Genomic DNA, 19,952 nt, shown 5'->3' on the forward strand with positions numbered 1-19,952 from the left:
CCTGGACCTTGGGCCCAGCTTCCTCCTGCTCTCAGTGGGGTGACACCACCTGCTCTCCAAGGTGCCGTGAGGACTCAGAGAGGTGACAGTGCTAACACAGGGGACACCCCAGGGCAGGCCTCAACGTGGCCACTGCAACAGTCCTCGCCAAGGAGGTGGCCCAACCCCCCAGCCAGAGGGCTCACCTGCTCCTTCGTCTGCGCCTTCTGGACGTAATCCCGTCCCACCTTGATGCGCGGGGTGAGGATTCCTCGGGTGAAATCGGTCACGTTGATACCCAACAGGTGGGATACTTTCTGGGCAGCTAATATTTTTCAAAGAGTAAGGAAGGAAGGGATAAAAGGTTTTAATTAAACCCAAGAGAACGAGTCCCTCTGCTCAACCTGTGAAAGGTATGGTAACTGAGTCACCGTTACCAGGACAATCAACCCAGCCCGGCCCTTCCTCCACAGGGCACAGAACAGTCGGCTCTCCCCTCAGACAGGCCAGCGGGCATGGCTCCCAACTCAGGGCCCCACAGCGGGACCTCTGCACACCCTTGGCCACGTCCTGAGTGTGAAAGAGGGTCCTGAACACAAACAGCACCGCCCTAGACACAGGGACAGAACAGGACAACTCACACGCCCACACATTAAATTCTATCGAAAGCCCCTCCGGAGCACATGTTAAGGCTAACTTAAAGTAGGGTCACTTGCCATGACCTGAGGACCAGCAATGGCCAAAGAGCTAGGGTGAGGACAGTGTTTCATGTCCTCCCAAGTCCACAGGCAAGTTGAACGACAGCAGAAATGACTGTTTTACAAACAGAGACAACTGGTCTGGTCTCAGCATAAATGAGAGAAATCCGGGGCCACAGATCATGGGTTTTCTAGCTCATTCTGACACTTACTCCGTGAAGGAGCAGCAGGGTCATGTTCACGAATGTTTTACCAAAATACGGCGTGACAGGCAGCCACACACATGCAGTAAAAAAGAAGAGTGTCTAAGATCTCTCCAAGACTCCTTCTCCTGACCCATCTAACCCAGGCCCCTACCCACATAATCAGGTGAGGGGCCCATGGGATTACCTGTGTTGTCGGGCATGGAGGCCTGGTCGCTGTTACGCTCCTTCTTGAAGACGATGTTGCCGAGCTGGAGGACCCCCGAGATGACTCGCAGCAAGCCTTGGGGTGCAATGAAAGGCAGCTCAGAACCAGGTGGGGTGTCACCCCCCTCAGAGGCCCTCGGGTAAGATAAACCATGTGGGGCACCAGGCCTTGGCCTAAAGCACATCTCCAGGGCCTCTGGTTGACCTCCGCTGGGGCAGCCTTGTGTTTAGATACAAGCTCTGTTAATGCTTCTAAGTTCAGACGTGCCTCTACCTAGGGCCCACTGTCTGTTTTTAAAAATAAAGTTTTATTGGAACACAGTCAGGCCTGTCCATGTACATGCTATTGGTGGGAGAGCAAAAGTGACCCTGACTCTAATGCTGGAGAACAGGGTACACACACCCCAGCCCCTAATCTTCCTAAAATGCAGCATCAAGGCCCCCTCACCACCCTCTAGAGAAACAGGAAGACACAGGCAAGGACACCTTGCCACACCACTGTCACTCTGGGTGTCACCAGTGCAGAAGCCCCAGCCCCTTCCACACTCGGCTCGGACAGAGCCGGAATATTCCACTTCCAGCAAATGGCAAGGACAGGAGCAGTAGACCCAGGCCCTGGGAAGTTAGGGACCTGTTCTTTGTCCTCATATGTCCCCGGGAGATATGACCAAGAAGAAATAACCCTGAACCTCAAATCTGCGGGCCCACCTCCCACCACTCGGCCTTCCTCTGGTCTCTATGGACTTCCTAATGGCCAGTGCCAACAGGAAGCGCTCCCCAGCCTCCCTGGGGAGGGCTGGCCCATACCCATCTGCTCTTCCTCTGGGATGCCCATAATCCGAAAGGCCTCCATGGTCTCCTGGAACATGTCCTTGTCCTGTTGCCCAGGAATGGTGACATGCCCATTGGACAGGAAGCGGTATTTGTTGTATGACTCCAGCAGGAGATCAGCTGTAGGGAGCAGAGGGCAAAGTTCAGTGAGGGTCAGGAGGCTCCAGTCAACCCTGTGACCTCAAAGGTGTGGGAGATGGAGAAGCACCCCAAAACACCCCAGGAATGCTGAGTCTCCCCAGCACGAGAGACGGGCACACACAGAGCCCCCTTCCCAAGAGCATCAAGGCCCAGAAGCCTGCAGCTGCACAGTGACCTGCGCAGGCTCCCTCTGGCCTGGTTCAAAACAGGGGCCAAGCCTGCAGCTGGCCCAGGAACAGAAGTCAGGCTCTCCTTGCCTGCCCCCAGGCTGAGATTTCATTTCCTCACTGCAGTGTGGCCTGACTGCAGGGGGATCCCCAAGGTGGGCCCACAACTCACACTTGAGGTGCTCCCCAGCCCCAGACAGCAGGTAGTAGAAGATGTGGAAGGTCCGCTCTTCCTTGGCTTGGCGGATGGCACGAGATTTCTCCAGAAGATCTTCAAGAACATTAAGGAACTGTGCACACTGTTGGGAAGGCAGCCTGCCACATTCCCCCATTCAAAAGCCATGGAACTTCACCAGCAGAAAACAGCAAAACAAAACAAAGGCAAACTATCCTGGCTCTGTCCCTCATGGCGTGTAGCCTGTCCAAACAGCAGCTCTCACACTTGGGAGCCTCGTCTGTGTAAAGGGCCCCCTTCTCACAAGAGAAGGGAGCTAAGAACACCTCCCCAGGCTATTAACATAAAGGAGCATCCACCCAACTCTACCCTCAGGGAACCACACTGAATGACCTTCTATAGCTCCATCCTATTCGAAGATCAATTTTGCACACATGCTCAGTTATGTCCAACTCTTTGCGACCCCGTGGACTGTAGCCCGCCAGGCTCCTCTGTCCATGGGATTCTCCAGGCAAGAATACTGGAGTGGGTTGCCATTTCCTTCTCCAGGGGATCTTTCCGACTCAGGGATGAAACTCATGTCTCCTGTATCTCCTGCATTGGTAGGCGGATTCTTTACCACTGAGCCACCTGCAAAACCCTAAGCTCAATTTTATCCCTCCTATAAAGAAAAATCAACTTATCCTGGTCCTTTCCCTGGTGCCATAGACAAGGTGTCGCAAGAGGCCGGTAAAGGGGAAACCGCAGGAATCAGGAAGCAGCCTCTTCTCCATCAAGGTCACTTCTCCCAACCCCAGAACACTCTTTACAGTTAACCACAAGGATACAAGTCTCAATGTTGGCTCCCACGATGTAGCCATTGACATCAAAGTTGATGCGGATGAACTTGCCCTGAGGAAAGACAGATGAAGAGATCAGAGCCCCATCGTCCAGCCCCTTCCCCAGTGGCACAGCCTGGAGGCAGGAAACCAAGACACTGAGCCTGCGTCTGGCAGCCAGGGACCCAGCACCCCAACCGCACAGGAACTCAGGACTCAAAAAGGCCACAGGGCTAAGCCTGAGTCAGGACCATCTCCAGGGGTGCCCAAATTCCTCCACAGAAGAGAGGAGGGAAGCAGTTATCTGGAGGCGCTCCTCCTGCTTGGTCTGACTCTGGGTTCTAACTGGCTGCGGTTACAGCAGGACAAGCAGGGGACCGGTGGGGACTCCCCGCTGCCTCGCTGTCTTCATCACCTGAGCTGAGGAAGCTCCTTACGCAGGTGTGTGACCCAGTCTACTGCCTACAACAGGCCCGGAAGCACCAAGTCTGACCCTTCTCTGCGTCAAACACTCAAACACTCAGTGGGAAGGTGCCCGTGAGCACCACCACTCACAAATCGAGAAGAGTTGTCGTTCTTGACAGTCTTGGCGTTCCCGAAGGCCTCCAGGATGGGGTTGGCCTGCAGCAGCTGCCGCTCCAGCTCACCCTGGAAAGGAACCCAGAGGCGTGGTGAGGGCCAGGCAGTGGCGCGGCTGCCAGACGTGCTCTGCCAGGCGGAGGGGAGGCGGCAGAGCTGTGTCCACACACCCCACGTGCCAGGGATGGGGGCTTCCGGACTCCAACCACACCGGCCTTGGCCTGGTCCCCAGTGTCACTCCAGAGCAACCTTTTTGCCAGATGTCTGGAAACGCTGCCTGACTTGAACTTGCTTCCTGGGCTAACCAACCAGCAGCCCTAGAAAGGGAAAGCAGGCTGCCCATCCAGCTCGGGGACCTGGTGGGACGGCCTGGATCAGCCCTGGAGGATGCACTGGGAAGCAGCACTTGAAATAAGAAAAGACACAGAGGCATCAATCCTTCCCCTGGATCGTTTCCATCCAGGACGCTGCCCTTCCTCTGCCCCCCGGACCTCTACTCCCCACCCAACAGCCCACAAAAAAATTTTCCCTTTTCATAGGACAAGGAGAGAGGGAACCAGATCTGCAAGACCCCACCTTGTCACATCTGTGTCCTAATAAACTCTGCATTTTCCCTGCTGGTCCCCTGTCCTGCTACTCCCCAAGCCCCCCCACCCCCCAAACCTGTTCCCAGCAAGTCAGGTGTCTGGGCATGGGATGAGCAAGGCCCACTTTCAGTTCTAATTATTTACTGATAACATCAATAAGCCCTACTACAGTCTCATGATACTTGGTGGTTGGCAAAAATGTCCCCTTATTTACGCCTTCTTATCCTTGGGTCCTCGTGATACTTAGAGTAGGAAATACAAGACTAGCCCCATTCCAACTAAAGTTGAGGGAAGGGGAATGAATTGCCCGAGGTCATCCAGCCATCATCCAGCAAAGCAGGTCATCGAATTCAAGGTTTCTACCTCACACCTGTCAGTTACCACACCATCTCTCGCCACGCCCCAGCCCTACCTGGGGATCTCCCTGCTATCAGGTGGGCAGGACTTTGGAAGCAGTTATCATCCTCCTGGCAGGCCAGGTAATAACTGACACTGCCTGAGGAAAAGACGGCTCTTGTTCACCTTAATACCTGGGCACTCTAGGGAGACAGCACATCACACAAGGGCCAGGTGGGGTTTTCTAATTTATCGGCAGGGCTGGAGTCAAGCCAGGACTTTCTGAGAATAAAGGCTGCCTGCCTGTAATCTGTGATGAAAGGGAGAACTGGCGGCAGGTGCTCCCCAAAGAGCCATGAGCTACAGCGTCCCAGGGACGCCTGCGGCACACAAGGCCGCTCAGGCACACCATTCTGTACATAAGTCTACAGAACACCGAGGATGCTCTGGGGTCTGGAAAGGCCACCAGCGACTGGAGGGGGCCCCACTACAGCCATCCCTGGTCAGAGATCCTCCCAGGGTTGGAGAGTCTTGATTTTGGACTGTATAGATAATGTGGAGGAGGGTCAGTGCAGCCAGGTCAAGGGGCAGAGGTCAAGCCCACAGAGCAGGCCCTACAGGAGTGCAGGGCACCAGCAGTCACAGGACATTGGCTTCCATCCCCTAGGCTCAGACGGGCTGGGAAGACAGCGAGGCAGCCCACGGATCCAGAGTTGGTTTGAGCGCTGCTCCCCCACTCACTAAAACACCTTCTCCAAGCACAGGCCAGGCGGCCAGGCTGGCCGAGCCACTCCTGTTCCCAGTCAGGTGGGAGCTTGGTCCCCACCGGAGCAGGCAGCCTGCTTAGACGCAAAGCTAAGGCCTCTGTTGGGGACACAGGCTGCTGCTGTGGAAACGTGGGGTCACCAGGCCAACCCAAGAGCGACCAGCTCGGAGTCCCGAGCTGAACTCAGCTGAACTGAATGGTGGCGGCTAACCTACAGGTTTCTCTTCATTGATGCCTAACCGGGCACAGCAGAGACCTTTATTTGTCAATGAAACCTGCATATGGTGAAATTATGAGGCACTGCTATAGGCAGCATGTGCTTGTGAGGTTTGGGATTATCTGCATGCTCTCTGAAGGGCTTCCCTGGGTGGAGTTTCTGCCAGGGGCCTCCAACTAGTACACAAAAACCAGAGGGAGGAAGAGCATCAGAGGTCGCTGTTCAGACTCCAGAAGTCCATCTGGAAAGTCCCTTCACCCAGCGCTGCTTTGCCAGCTTGCCATCTGGCCAAAGCCTGGACCCCCATAAGCTGAGGTTTGGGGTATCCGAATGGGTGTTCTTGGGATGAGCACTTGGGTCACTGCGGGGAGCAAGCTCCCCAGCGTATGCCACAACAGGCCTAGAACACAAGGCACAAACCAAGTCAAGAGTGTCTCGTGGCCTAGGTGTGTGCGCAAAATCACTGCACAGCTTCAGGCGAGGAAATCAAACAAACTGGTCAATGGCCTTTACAACTGAGGGCCTGGACGGTCGTGGGAAGCCAAGGGCAGCCTATTCGATCATTCGAGTTGAACTTGGAGCTGGGTACTGGGTGCCCATCACACAGCAGCCTGAGAACGAGGACGTGACAAGTTCGCCTCCACTCGTCACAGCTCTCACATGCTGTCCTGAGTGCTGGGGGCCTGCCTCTCCCCGCACCTGCAGATGGATCAGCCCCAGACATAACGCACGTGGGTCGGCGTCACTGCTCTGTAACTGTGGTCCCCCGTCCTGTCCCACAGGGCAGCGACACCAAGACCACCCTCTGGAGATCCAGACACATACTAGGCATTCAACCAGTAGTTGGGAAATGGATTTTCCTGCAAATCCAGAGATGGAAAACCGCAGCTAGAGAACTCCTAACCTCCCCAGGCCTGTTTTTAAAATAGGTCCCTTAAAAAAGAATGGAAAATGGGGGAAGGGGAGGGTAGAGAGAGACAGCAAAAGAAAACTTTACTCGTTTCTAAATATAACTCCTGACACCCCTTGGAAAAAGATTCAGAATGTCTGGCAAAGTCTGGCGCATGAAAAGTCACTTCTGGTTTGATTCCAGAAGACTATGCTCTTTAGAACATTCTGCAGGACACACCCCAGGTCTGCATGCAAGGAGACACACACCGCTACTTACTTACACACGCTGCACATGGCGCCCTGGGAAGTGGGGGGCGCCCAGATGGCTGTAGGGGACCCCAGTGGCACTTAGATTTCATAGGGAAGTTCAAGAGTGTGTACTTGAGAGACAGAGAGAGCACCACACGGGCATGCTTCAGACTGACCACACCCCGCTCTGGGGAAGCCCAGTGAGCAGATTCTTGGCACTGCTTCCAGCCAGTGCGGTAAGGGCCGCCCACCCCATCTGGTCCAGCACGCTGAACGTGTGGGGGTCTGGTCAGGCAGATGCTCACTCCGCTGTGCCTCGGTCAGGGCTCCGCACAGGGACTTCTGGCCCTCATGCGCATGGGAACTCTGAGCTTCTGAGAACAGCTAGGTGGTGAGACTGGTCCCCTTCCTGCCGGGGCTGTCATTGCAGAGTGCACGCGAGATCACCGTGTGTCACAACCCAGCCCCTCGTCCCAAGAGAGTCAGTGAACCGAGCCTATAAGAAGAGGTCTAGCCGCAGAGAGTGACAATGGTGTGGAGTGAAAAGCTGCTTAGAAAAAAATCGTAATTCAAGGGCACACGATGGGCAGAACACACATTCCTGGTGTACAACGTGCAGTAAACGTGCAGCTCACCTAGCGAGGACACCGCTGGGTTCGACCACAGTCCACCAAGGGGGAGAGGGGGAAAAAAAGGGAAGTGAGATGACTTTGCAGCTGCCTTTTCTCTCTTCGCTGGGGGCTGTCCACCCAGAGGCATTTCAACACCAGGGAACAGAAGCAGGGGTTCCAATGCCGGCCTGCCCGAGATCCTTCAAGTCTCCATTGACTTGAGAACCAAGCTTTGGAATCTGTCTTCCAACCTCAGAAGTGGAGGACACACAGCATGGGCTGCAAACTTCCAGCAGTCTCCAGTTTCCACAGCAACTCACAGTTAGGGCCGGTCAAGGAGGAAATGGGCTGGCTCTCACCAGACCCACTCCCAGGAAGGCCAGGACGCAGTCTCAAGGAAAGTGGGCCTGGCCTCTACTTCAGTCCCCCAAACGCCAAGCCATGGATCATTAAGCGCTCTCCCTTAGGGAAACCAGGCACGTCCGTGGGGAGGAAGACCACACTCACCTGGTCCTTCTTGCTCTTGTGTGATGAGGCCACGTGAGCCAGGTACTGAATGACTTTCTTGGTGTTCTCCGTCTTGCCAGCTCCAGACTCACCCCTGCCAGGAGAGCCAGAGTAGTTCTCAGGGGAGAAGTGGCCAAATCTTTGGTGTCTCCCCTTTCCCACTGCAGGCTCTACTGTCTCCCATTCTGTGGGTGCCAACGCGGGACACCCCTCCACCCCCGCAACAGCCCGTGGCACGAAAGGGACAGGCTAACTCTGGAATCCTCACTGGGGTCCTTTCCCATGGCCCTCCAGAGGCCTGACAAGAGTAAACTTCGGTCCACTGCCAGCCCTGGTCACTTGGCAGCCTTTGCTTCCAAAAGTCTCAGGAATCAGTTTTCAGCAGCTGTTGACTCAGGGGTCAAAGGCACTTATACATCTTTCCTTGAAACTTCACTTGAAGGAATGTTCTGTACCATTAACTTCCTCGGCAGTGGGTTGATTTATCAGCTCCTCGTTAGGTTCAGAGGACGGAGGTGAGAAGCCCAGGTAAAGAAAGCTGAGGTTCAAAGCAGGAGAATGCATTCTGGGGGCCATCAGCTCCCAACCCTGCCTTGTTGAGAAAATGCTTGCTTTTCTTCTTGGCTATAAACCCCAGCCCCACCCCCTCCTTTGAGGAAGGAGATTAAATCTTTGGCCATGAAATAAAGCTCATTCTACTGTGGGACCACTGAGTAGCAAACATTAAGCCTGTTCCTTGGGGAAGTGGGGGCTTCCCTGGTGACTCAGACAGTAAAGAATCTGCCTGCAATGCAGAAGACCCGGGTTCAATCCCTGGGTCAGGAAGATCCCCTGGAGAAGGGAATGGCAACCTAGTCCAGTATGCTTGCTTGGAGAATTCCATGGACAGAGGAGCCTGGCGGGCTACAGTCCATGGGGTCACAAAGAGACGTAACTGAGCAACTCACATTTTCACTTTTCACTTTTTGGGGAAGGGGTAGGGGATTGACTTGGGAATGGATTTCATGGACCTAGGTTTTGGTAGGAGTCCCGAAGAGTAAGAACAGAACAGAGTGACCAAGGCCCCGCCACCCAGACAGAAACACTTACGTGCACAAAATGGACTGGTCCTCTCGGTCTGAAATAAAAGAGACATGGGGTTAACCTCCAGGAGAGTAAAGCATCCCCCTCCAGTTTCTGAAGGGCTGCCCACTGCCCCCACCCCCACCTTCCAGGAGCAGAAAGCCTCAGACGCTGGCCTTGCAGGAGGATTGGGGGTTCCACACCACCAACACACGCTGATCCCCTGTCTCACTGGGAGGAGGGACATTCCCTGGTGGCAGCTGCTCCCTCCTCCAGGGGCTCAGACTGCCCGCCCTGGCTGCCCACCCAGCCCCAATTCCATCTGTCCACCTCTGAGGAAGCCAACCTCTGGAAAGCTCCCTGGAAATCTATTTTCCTGAGTGCTAAGGTGGAGGCTGCCCTGTGCATTTCTAACTTGGGGTTGTTGGAAACAAGGTCTGTGGCAGATATTTAAAAACACTGTCCCCATCCAGGTAAGAGGCACAAGTAAGACGCTGGGTGAGAGGTGGGGTCAAGGCTGGCTTTGCAGTGGGACAGCCCTGGGCTAAGATGCTGCCTCGGTGTGGCCTTCCCAGAGCCCAGCCTCCTCCCGTGATGGGGGATAAGAGTATACGTGGAAATTACACACGAGAAAGCACCAGTGTGGTGCCTGGCATGGGGAAAGTGCTCAGAATGTGAGTTCGGAGGCAGGCAGGAAAGAACAGAAGCTCTTCATAATCAGCTCCTGGCCAGTTTCTGTGACAACTGGGGTCTCCCAGCCTGGGGGTCAGGAACTCTCAGCCACTCTCCTAGCTCTGTGAGCCACTCAGCCAGCAAGGATGTAAACAATGCTCTCCCCTTGAGGGCAGGCAGAATAGTAATGTTCAGCTCTGAAAGCAAAGTTTGACAGAAATGCTTTATTTAAGATATCAGGGTTGGCCTGGCTCAGTCCTGGGTGCGCAATTTTAAGCAACAGCTAAAAATAAAACCCTTTTCTTTTCCCTTTTTATCCCATCGCATGGAACACCCCACCCACCTCCTTGAGGTCAAGTCAGCCTGAATCCAGGACCAGGCTACTAATGGACACTTGGCTGCAGTGAGGTCTGCGGTTCCCAAGTCCTGGTTTCCTTATCCATACATAAACATGCTACTAACTCCCTAACAGGATTAGTTTGAAAAACAGAAAGAATGTGCAAAGGACTCAGCCTGGAAGCCTGTGCAAGAAATGAACTCCACAGGCAGCTGCTGTCCATCTACCTCCCCATCAAGAAGTCGCCATGATGGGTGGTGCTGACTCGGTCAGGGAGGTGGAAGAACTAGCTGAGAAGTAACCAGGGTTCCAGCAGTTGTCAGCAGCCTCAGTGCTAGAGGGAAACTGACATCAGCCTTCTGGAAGAAGGCCCCCACGGGCTCGACTGCCCAGCCAGACCCTGCAGGACACGGCAGCTCGAGGCAGACTCAGGGCAGCCTGTGTGTTTGGCCTCAAGAGATGGATTTAGCTGTTGGGCACCAGCAGATACTGCACAGCAAGGTCACGTGCCTCTCCGCGAGGGGACCCTCCTGCATGCTGATCCCAGCAGCCCACTCGGCTGCACATTTCTGACAATCACCTCTTCTCCTGTCTTGGGACGGAAAAAGGGAGTCCAGCCAGGGAGGAGCAACAAGAAAGCTCGAGTCCAACACAAGCTGCAGCTGCCCCTCCAGCCCTGAGAAATATCAACAGTGCGGGGGTGGGGAGGGAACCCGGCCACTCACATGGACACAGCCCGCACCCTGCCCCCCACTGGGCAAGGGTTCAGAGCAGACCCGGAGGATGACCTTGCTTCCAGCTCTCAACTTTCCCAAAGAACAGGGCCCTTCAAGGCTGTGCAGCAGGGCCTGAGACAGACCGGGAGGGGTCCCCGATAAGGCAGCAGGGAAGGGAAGGCAGGGGGAGGGGCGGGAGGGAGGTGCTAAAGGTGGGGGAAGCCAGGGTAGAATAAGAGAATAAGGGGACTGGGGGGTGGGACGTGGCACAGAACAGAAAGAACACAGCTGTGATGGGGTCAGGCCTCCCTCCCCCACCCCCTGCTGCATCTCAGAGGCTGCCCAGCAGCTAGCGTGTTCAGTCCCGCTCCCTGGCAGCAGGCAAGAATGTACCTGCGCGGCACGGCAAGTCTGCAGGCAGTGGCGGCTGAGGCTACCATAAAAGGAAACATTCCCATCCCTTCCAGAGGAGCCGTTTTCCCAGGGCTGTCCGGGCCTGGTCCCTGGGACGGCTGGAATTCCTCTGATTGTGTGAGGGGGAGTCAGATGCTGAAAGGCTGAACAACAGGAAGCAAAGGCCCCAGACACACACGTGTGGGCACACACACACAGTCACACTGTGCACACAGACCCACACGCACACACACAGGGTTGTGGACAAGTTGCATGTGGACATGCATACACATGAATGCAGAGAGCAGACGTGCCTGGGCACATGCGCAGAGCCATGAGTGCGCACACAGGCACATGTACACCTGTGGGTGCACACACACAGATAGACACTTACACAGAGGCCTGCACACACTTCACATCCCACTTCCAGAACCAAATACTTCGTGTAAGCTTCATCCACTCCACCATCTCCAGCTCTCCCTGCTCTCTGACTTTTCACCTCCAACTCCTGAAGCCAAGGTACCACTGCCAACCCAGCCTAAAAGGAAACCCTCCAACCCTTGAATTTTACACTTAAAAGAAACCTTAATTTGCTTCACCAGAACATTGGCTGAGGCAAATACTTTTGCAGAGGAAACCTGACAGGAGGCGTTTCTGATTTCCTCAACTCTTGCCCCAACCACTGGGTGTCCCTAAATCCACCTGCCCACATCCCCCAGAACCTGTCGATTTCTCTCTTTTTACAGAAGGTTGGGTTGGCACCTCTTAGGAGGCAGGCACTGCCCCTGGTCTGCACAAGCCTGTCTCACCGCATTTGGCTCTGTTCCTGCGCTCAGAAGCATCTCTTCTGGGTAGGGCTATTGTTTTTGTTTAGTCGCTCAGTCATGCCCAACTCTTTGCAACTCCATGGACCATAGCCCACCAGGCTCCTCTGTCCGTGGGATTTTCCAGGCAAGAATACTGGAGTGTGTTGCCATTTCCTTCTCCAGGGGATCTTCCTGAGCCAAGGATCAAACCCAGGGCTCCTGCATTGGCAGACAGATTCTTTACTGCTGAGCCACCAGGGGTCAGGCAGGAGATGGGGGAGGCTGGAGGGAATTCTCAGCGACTCTCCTCTGGCTCAGTTTACTGTGCTGGGGCCCCAGTGCATTCCGGCCAGAACTCTCCTTAACACACACTCCATAAGCTCTCCCCATACGGTCCTCTCTAGGGACACGGACCCTTGAGAGTCCAGCCCACTCCATTGTTTGCTCAAGTCCTTATTTGAGCCTGTGTGGAATGAAGGGTTATTTGAAAACACCCTTCCTTCCTCCACTATAGAGGAGACAGACAGACAGACAGATAGGAATCTGACAGCCCAGAACCAGGGAAGTGCACCCACCAGAGAAAATCCAGTTCTGGGAAACAGGCTCCCATAGGATGAAGACAGTAGCCTGACTTAGGGCCCCTGAACCTCTCCTGCCCTGGTCCTGCTTCGGCAGGGACAGGGTAGAGACAGGAACACGAATCTCTGCAGTGATTTTCAACTCTTTTAAAAGCCGCAGCAGGGACTTCCCTGGTGGTCAAGTGGTTGAGACTCTGCCTTCCAATGCAGGGGTTTCTGGTTCAATCCCTGGTCAGGGAGTTAGGATCTCACATAGCAAAAAACCAAAATGTTGAAACAATATTGTAACAAATTCAATACAGACTTTAAAAGCAGCAGCAGCCTTTCCTCAGGAAAAAATCTTCCTGAGTCCCCCATATGAAGCTACTGCTAAGTCACTTCAGTCGTGTCTGACTCTGTGCGACCCCGTAGACAGCAGCCCACCAACCTTCCCTGTCCCTCGGATTCTCCAGGCAAGAACACTGGAGTGGGTTGCCATTTCCTTCTCCAACACATGAAATTGAAAAGTGAAAGTGAAGTCGCTCAGTCGTGTCCGACCCTCAGCGACCCCATGGACTGCAGCCTTCCAGGCTCCTCCATCCATGGGATTTTCCAGGCAAGAGTACTGGAAAAGTAGGAGATAAAAACCATAGCTGCTTGGGAGGTGGAGACAGGGTTCCTGGGAACACACTTTACAACTACTGGTCCATGTGTCTGGAGCCATGGGGGAGAGAATAAAGCCGCTGGCTTGGTGCCCTAGAGCCCAGGGCAGCACCCTCGTTCTGCACGTCCCCACAGGATGCCTGGCCCCTCAGCCTCCGGGCAATGCAAGGGCAGGGTTCCCTGGCAGCGCCGCTCTAAGGATCAAATGAGGCGGGTGCCTAAAGCCCAAGACACAGGGCAGGGTTTGGAGACTGACCAGAATGACCCCAGCTCTCTGCACCTTCCAGCTCTCCCAAATGCATGGCCTCCTCACAACGACAATGAGAAAGGTTTTAAGTTACATATCCAGTGATGAGGCCATTCCCTCCCTGGATTTTATTTTAAACCCCAAATGCCCTGAGGCCTTTTGGAGCAGATTTTGATGTCCACATGGACAGGTGTTTCCAGCCAGCTCAGGAGGCCCCATCGCAGGTTGTGGAGAGGGGCGGGGGGGAGCCCCAGCCACAGGTATTTCAGGCCAGGTATAGGCTTTACAGGCTTCTGTGAGGGGCCTTCTCGCTCACTTCCTCTGAGAGAGGAGCTGCAGATTCTTGTCCATAAAAGGCCATGCGGCTCGCTCAGCCGTGATGTGACATCAGCCCCGACAGGAAGTATGGGAGGAAGGGAACAGGTCTGTTTCACCCACTGCGGCTGCCCAGGACTGACTCATTGGACGCTCACTCAGATAACGGCTGCTGGTCTTCCGCAGGGCTTCCCTCTGGGGGCACCTGGAACAGGGTTCTGCCTACAGGACCCGTCTTCAGATCAACCGGGTTTTTCTCCAGAACGGACTGAGATGTGGATACAGCCCAAGCAAAAATGAATTCACAGGGCAGTTGCAGCTTTGACAGCCCACCTGAATGGGTGAGAGATGGCACAACCAGTGGGCCTGCGACTGTCCACACCAAGGCGGCTGTTTTTTTTGCTAAAACTGCACAGCAGACCCCCAGGTCACCCGCTGTCAGACCCCTGCTCGGTGTTGCCTGGGACAGAAGCCTCGAGCTGCGGGGACAAATTCCAGGGCTGCAGGTTACTTCTCCTGAGACCCTCTCAGAGACAGCACTTTGGTCCCAGTGGGCGAAAACACCAGGCACTTTGCCGGGTGTAAAATGTGGAGAGACTTGTGGGTTTGAGCTCAGATGTGGGGGCTGGGAAGGTTCTAGACAACAGGTGGTCCCATCAACTGCATCTAGAAGTCAGGACACCAAGTCCTGAGAAACCCAATGACTTGGTCAAAGCATATAAGCTGGACCAAGAAGCCAGGCCTCCAGATTCTTCCCCACACTACTCCCATAGGCCAGGGCCTCAGGGCTGCACGTGACATGCTATTCCCACTCACGAAGGGTCACGCCAGCCTTGCAAGCTGTCTGCTACTTTTTCCAAAGCCAGCCCAAGTCATGAGCTTGGGTTATTTAAGTGCATGGGAAGCAATCAGAGGTGAGGAAGAGAGGGGGCAAAATAATGCCTCCTGTTAGCGGGTTGCTGCCAAGCCTCGGCGGCCTTGTGTCACGGCACCCAGGGGAACCTACCAGCACCCCAATGCAGTCAGTGAGTGAGGAGAAAAACCCACTGGTGGCTCCCAAGCACATGGTGGTGTCACCAGCCGTGTTCTCTTCAGGAACAAAGGTGGGCCCAGACCAAGCAGACACTCGAAGCCAGAGAACCCCACTCGGTGCTTCTGCCCACGTTCTCCCCCTGTAGGGTCAGGGTGTGAACTCTGCAGAGGCCCAGTCCCCAGGCACAGGAGCCAGAGGTCTGGTAGGCCTACCCCACTAGCACCCCTGACAATTAGAAAGAAACTCAAGGGACTTCTCTTGAATTCTGTTAGGAGGCCCCAGATAAGCCCCTCTTGGTCAAAATGCTTCTGGTGGCTCACGCAGGTAAGCTCCTTGTGCACAGGTAAACCTGCCAAAACCACTGCTTCTGGCAGACAGGGCTAGGAGCAAGAACTTCTCAGAGTGGGGCTGCTGCTGAGGCAGCTCTCATGGGTCTGCTAGGATGGAGGGAGACTCAAAAGCCACATGTGGGTATAGATGGCCCACAGCAAAGGTCATGAGGACATCTGGAGAGACCTAACAACCCCTGAGGCCAGTTTTACCCTCTGAAATAACCCCTCATGGAAAAGGAAAGACAGGCAGGACTCCTGGACAGAGTGCACTAAGCCACAGGTCACAGCTCTGCAGCAGAGAGCACAGGCGGCAAAGACAAAGGGACACAAACAGGGAATGAGATGGACACCACCAGGCAAGCTCAGGACAAACCTGGCTTCAAGTTGGAGCACAAACAGCCCTCCCAGGAGACAGCGGGCTTTGCGAATGTCCCAATGATGGGTTCAGTCCAACTTAGAGAACCAGGAACACCAATGCTAAGGAGACAAACTGCAGTGGCACGTGAAGATGCGCCCAGCAGAAGCCAGGGGATCCAATGTCTCGAGAAGGACAATCAAATGAAATAAAAGATGAGCTTGGGACTGTGGGTCCAGTATTTGCCCCCACAACATAGCTTCTGTTCTTGGCTTTCAGATTAGAGGTCTGCCCTATTGTGTTTGCAGTCCATCTTGGGTTAGAGAGACTCTAACCCAATAAGAGTCTTCAATAAGAGTCAGGAAGTCCAGTTGGAATGACACCCCGAGCCCCAATCAGCACCACCTGTCTGCCAGAAGCACAGAGTTATTACAAAGGTCGACACTGGGCCATTAGCCTTGGTCAAGACTAGAGGAATTTTACAGAAGCCACTGATGTTATCCTAAGTTTTACGCCTGCAGACTCTCAGCTCCCTTATCTCTTTAGTTTGGAGGAATTTATCTTGTTCTCCTCTGATAGCTTAATTCCAGAAATCAGGCAAGCAAAGGAAAGCAATCCTTTCCTCCAAGCGCACCAGTGTCCAGCCCTGACATATCGGGACACACTCTCTTGAGGTCTCCAGCCAAGAACTTGAGAAAACAGGAAAAACAAGCCTGTAGGCAGCAGAGAGGTTAAAAGCACAAAGCAGCTTAGCCTTTAGAGACGTTGCAGGTGAGTTTTTGTTGTTTGCATGTTGCGGGGAGGGAGATGTGAAGTAACAGAGACATGGGGCCAAGTTCTCGGCCACCCGCAAAGTTTCAGGTTCCGAGAGGTCACTTCTTTCTTCTCTCCCACTTCAGTCAGCCCAAAGCAAAGCAAAGCCGGCCTGCTGGGTTGAATCAAAAACAAAACAAAAAAAGCAAGCCAAGAGCTGAATCCTTGAAAAGGACTCATTAACCACAGATTCCTCTTCTAAAAAGAACATTTTATAGAAATGAGACTGACAGGCGTGACCACATTGTAAGTAGGCAGCCTCATTTCAGGAGCTGACTTTCCTTCCCGGGGGGCCTCACCAAGCATCCTCTACGCGGGGGCTCTGGTGTTGGGGTGGCAGGCCCAGGGCTGCCTGTCACGATGCCCCTCTGGTAGCCCACCAGCACATAAACAGAGGACTGCTCCAGAGCCAGGGAGGAACTGTCTCTCGTGTGCACGACACCCTCCGGAAGACCCACCCTCGAGGCCTCATCAACCCCAAGGCCCAAGGACCAGACCAGACAAGCCGGGGGCTGCATCTGCCAGCACACGCCTGTGTATCACGTGGTGACTGCGGGGATGGCAGCTAGATGAGCCACTTCCTGTCCATGTCGGTACCCAGAGCCTGGCCTCTCGGAGGAGGCTCACCGAGGAGACTTTAAGAAGCCACCTGAGGAAGCGTTTGCTTATCACCTTCTTCAAGCAAGTGGGAGAGTGTGTGATGAGCAGTTCTTGCAGAAGGCAGGGACTGTTCATTCAAGACATTGCATCTCCAGGCCCCACTGCTACCTTCTATTGGACATTCGTCACAGGACACAGCCTCTCGTTCGATCCTTGGAGTAACCCTGCCAGTTCCTTTATCCAGTCAAGAGGCAGACGAGAAAATGAAGGCCCAGAGTTGACCCCGATCGGTCAGGACACAACAGGGCCAGACTCCAACTAGCCCAAACCCCGTGCTCTCTTCTCCACACACTTTCTGCTCACAAGGCAAGTCTCTCCTTCAAGCTAAGGCCCAGAGAGACCCAGCAGATTAGACTCCTCTGATGATCTGCTCCAGAAGCGCCGTGTCATCTGTCAAAGCTGGACCCCCCCACCCTCCTGCTGTGGTGTATCTGCCTGCCTCTCAGGCCCCCAACCCCAGCAGGGTTGCATCCAGCACAGCCGGCTGGCAGGAGTGACAGTGGGGTGGCAGGGGCGACAGAGTGCGGCCCTAGGGTAAGCCGCTGCCTCCAGGCCTCCCTGCAGACAGCGGGGCCTTTGTGTGCAGCCGGCTGGCGGGGCTCCCTGGCAGGGCCCGAGCCTCCTGGCCGGCACATTCCTGCCTAAGTAGAATCGTCATATCTGCAGCTTCCTCGGCTGCCTGTCCTGTGAGTCTGCTTTATGCAGGGACTGTTGAAGCACTTCCGACACAGCACCTCTGGAAGACCTTAGAGGGTGGACAGCTCCATGGGAACAACAGTCGCCAAGGCTGGGTGAAGGCAGAAAGAGGGCCCTAACCCACCAAGCCAACAGAGAGCATCCCTCCAACTCCAGCCAGGGAGGAGGACAAGTGGTGAGCCCTGGAGGAGGGGTACCAGGGTGGGAGTGGGAGAACTGGCTTCTGGGGCTGGCTCTCTGGGGGCCTTTGGACAGTCAGTTAACATTTCTGGGCCTGTCTTTCTACCTGTGAGGCAGGAGGACTGTCCTCAAATGTGAAGAGAATGATCAAATTCTACCCTTCTTTGCTTACCTAGAAAGGTTACTCAAGCACCGAGAGGCAGGTGGACACTCACCCAGCCCTTGGTGACCAACCACCCTAGGGCAGCCTCCACTGAGGAGCAGAGGTGGGACTAACGTGGAGCAAAGGGTTAAATAGTTCTCGGATGAGTTCAGGTTTGGAATGCGAGCAGACCCTGCTGTCCGAGCTCATTAGAACACCAGAGTCACCAAAAGTGAACCAAACCTGGTATTCTAACTCATTAACAGAGAAGGGAGTCCTTTTCTTCTCCTCCTGGGGGAGATAACTGAGCTCTAATTCTTTAACTGGCTGGGTCTCCAGTGAAAACACAGGCAGTCTTTCCCACAGAGGGAGACTCCCAAATTCCCCCCAGGGCAGCCCCTGGTACCCTGTCCCCCAGAGCTGATATACGCCTTCAGTCTTCTCATCCTTCCGGCCTCAGATCATTCAAAACCTTCCGCTTTTTACAGAATCCTTAGGAACGCGTCAACCACAGGTAGGAAGACCCAGTAATGCCCAGGACAACAAATTAACCCAATGGGAAAGCCAAGGTTGGGAGGGTGAACCTACCAAGTCACCACAACTTTAATTAAACCCAAGGCTGAGGATTAAAACAAACAAAACTGGGCCAGGCACACCTGGGCAGTGCCATAACCATTTATTGACACATACCTGCCAGCCTTTCCACAGGATCTGACCTCCACGGGGAGTTCCGCGGTGACTTTCTGACCACCCCAGGCCCCAGCGGCAACATCTTCTAAACTCTCAAGACACCTGACACTTGCTGCAGTCGTGCTGACAGCAGGTATAGGTGGCATCTCATCCTGTTATCCAGCTTCGCCCACAGATCTCTGTGTACAAACATGTCAGTCTCTCTGCCCAGACTGCCAGCACTTCGAGTGCCAGGATAATGTACTCAAGTATTCTGGCACTTTCCATCTCCTACCTCCATAGCCTAATCTTGAGTACCATGTGCCGCCATGCCTCATCTTGTGCCCAAGGCAGACTGCACTAATCTACCCCAGCATTCTCTGGCACTGAGTCTCAGAGCCTTGCCAACACAGGGCTAGGCAAGGCACTACTGATTGATCGGAGCTGACACTTGGAACAAAATCCATCTGCAATACTTAGTCCAAAAGTTCTGAAGTAAGTGGGGGCAATTTTGCGCCCCCAGGGAACATTCAATAGTTATGTCTGGGGGCATTTTTGATTGTCACAACTGGAGAGGGAGGGTGCTATTGGCATCGAGTGGGCAGAAGCCAGGATGCTGCTAAGCATCCCATAATACTCAGGATAAGTCCCACCCCCACCCAGCCTGCAACAACAGAGTATCCAGCCCAAATGTCAGTGGTGCCAGTTTGAGAAACTCTGGCTTAGTCTAACAAATAGATAGAAAAACCATATAATTTATCATCCAAACTGGGGTGCTTCTGAAAGTAAGACAGCAGTGTCAATACTAACTGCAAGACAGCAGCAGGCATAAATCAGGCCTACAGGCAGACCAGAGCATTTAAGAGATGAAAGGCAAGGGAGGTCCCTAGGAGAAGTCAAAGAGCTCCACTCATAAAAGTCCCCAGACAAAGCCACCAACTCCCCTATTTGGCAGAATAAATGCCAGTATGTCATAAGCCACAGCCAGCTGAGGGACGAAATCTTTTTCTAGTTCTCATTTAAAGAAAAAGCAGAAAAGGAACTGTCTGGCTGTGCCTTTTAGGATGTGTGTGTCAGAGAACAGACTTGTGTTTCTCAAAGCCAGGGGGGCTGCGTGTATTAAGTTAAACACTCTCTCCAAAAGAGAGAAGCTGATTCTAACAACCTGAGGACCCCAATGCTCCACTGTTATTACCTGACTTAGGGCAAGAACCAAAAGACTCCTCCTGGGAACTTTCTTTATTGGTGAGCCATCTTGTCATAAAAGGGCAACTTCTGTTAATTAACTTCCTCCCTATTGTCTCAAGAACAAGAAATCTGTTGCCGATTGCTTTGCTGGTCA

General features: G+C 54.0%; 1 protein-coding gene across 1 annotated transcript in view; it reads right to left on the reverse strand.

Moving 5' to 3' along the window:
* Nucleotides 1–19,952, reverse strand: part of MYH9 (myosin heavy chain 9) — an 86,203-nt gene that overhangs the window by 28,922 nt on the left and 37,329 nt on the right. The window contains exons 4-11 of the mRNA XM_086401338.1: nucleotides 9,052–9,079; nucleotides 7,963–8,056; nucleotides 3,775–3,867; nucleotides 3,229–3,292; nucleotides 2,399–2,497; nucleotides 1,895–2,038; nucleotides 1,068–1,163; nucleotides 186–304 (exon numbers count right to left, since the gene is read on the reverse strand). Coding sequence (XP_086257464.1) covers nucleotides 186–304; nucleotides 1,068–1,163; nucleotides 1,895–2,038; nucleotides 2,399–2,497; nucleotides 3,229–3,292; nucleotides 3,775–3,867; nucleotides 7,963–8,056; nucleotides 9,052–9,079 — 737 coding nt within the window. The remainder of the gene's footprint in view (nucleotides 1–185; nucleotides 305–1,067; nucleotides 1,164–1,894; nucleotides 2,039–2,398; nucleotides 2,498–3,228; nucleotides 3,293–3,774; nucleotides 3,868–7,962; nucleotides 8,057–9,051; nucleotides 9,080–19,952) is intronic.

The sequence above is a fragment of the Bos grunniens genome, chromosome 5 (assembly GCF_055505025.1).
Source record: "Bos grunniens cultivar Pamir isolate PY7600 chromosome 5, Bosgru_T2T1.0, whole genome shotgun sequence".
Classification (NCBI taxonomy): Eukaryota; Metazoa; Chordata; class Mammalia; order Artiodactyla; family Bovidae; genus Bos; species Bos grunniens.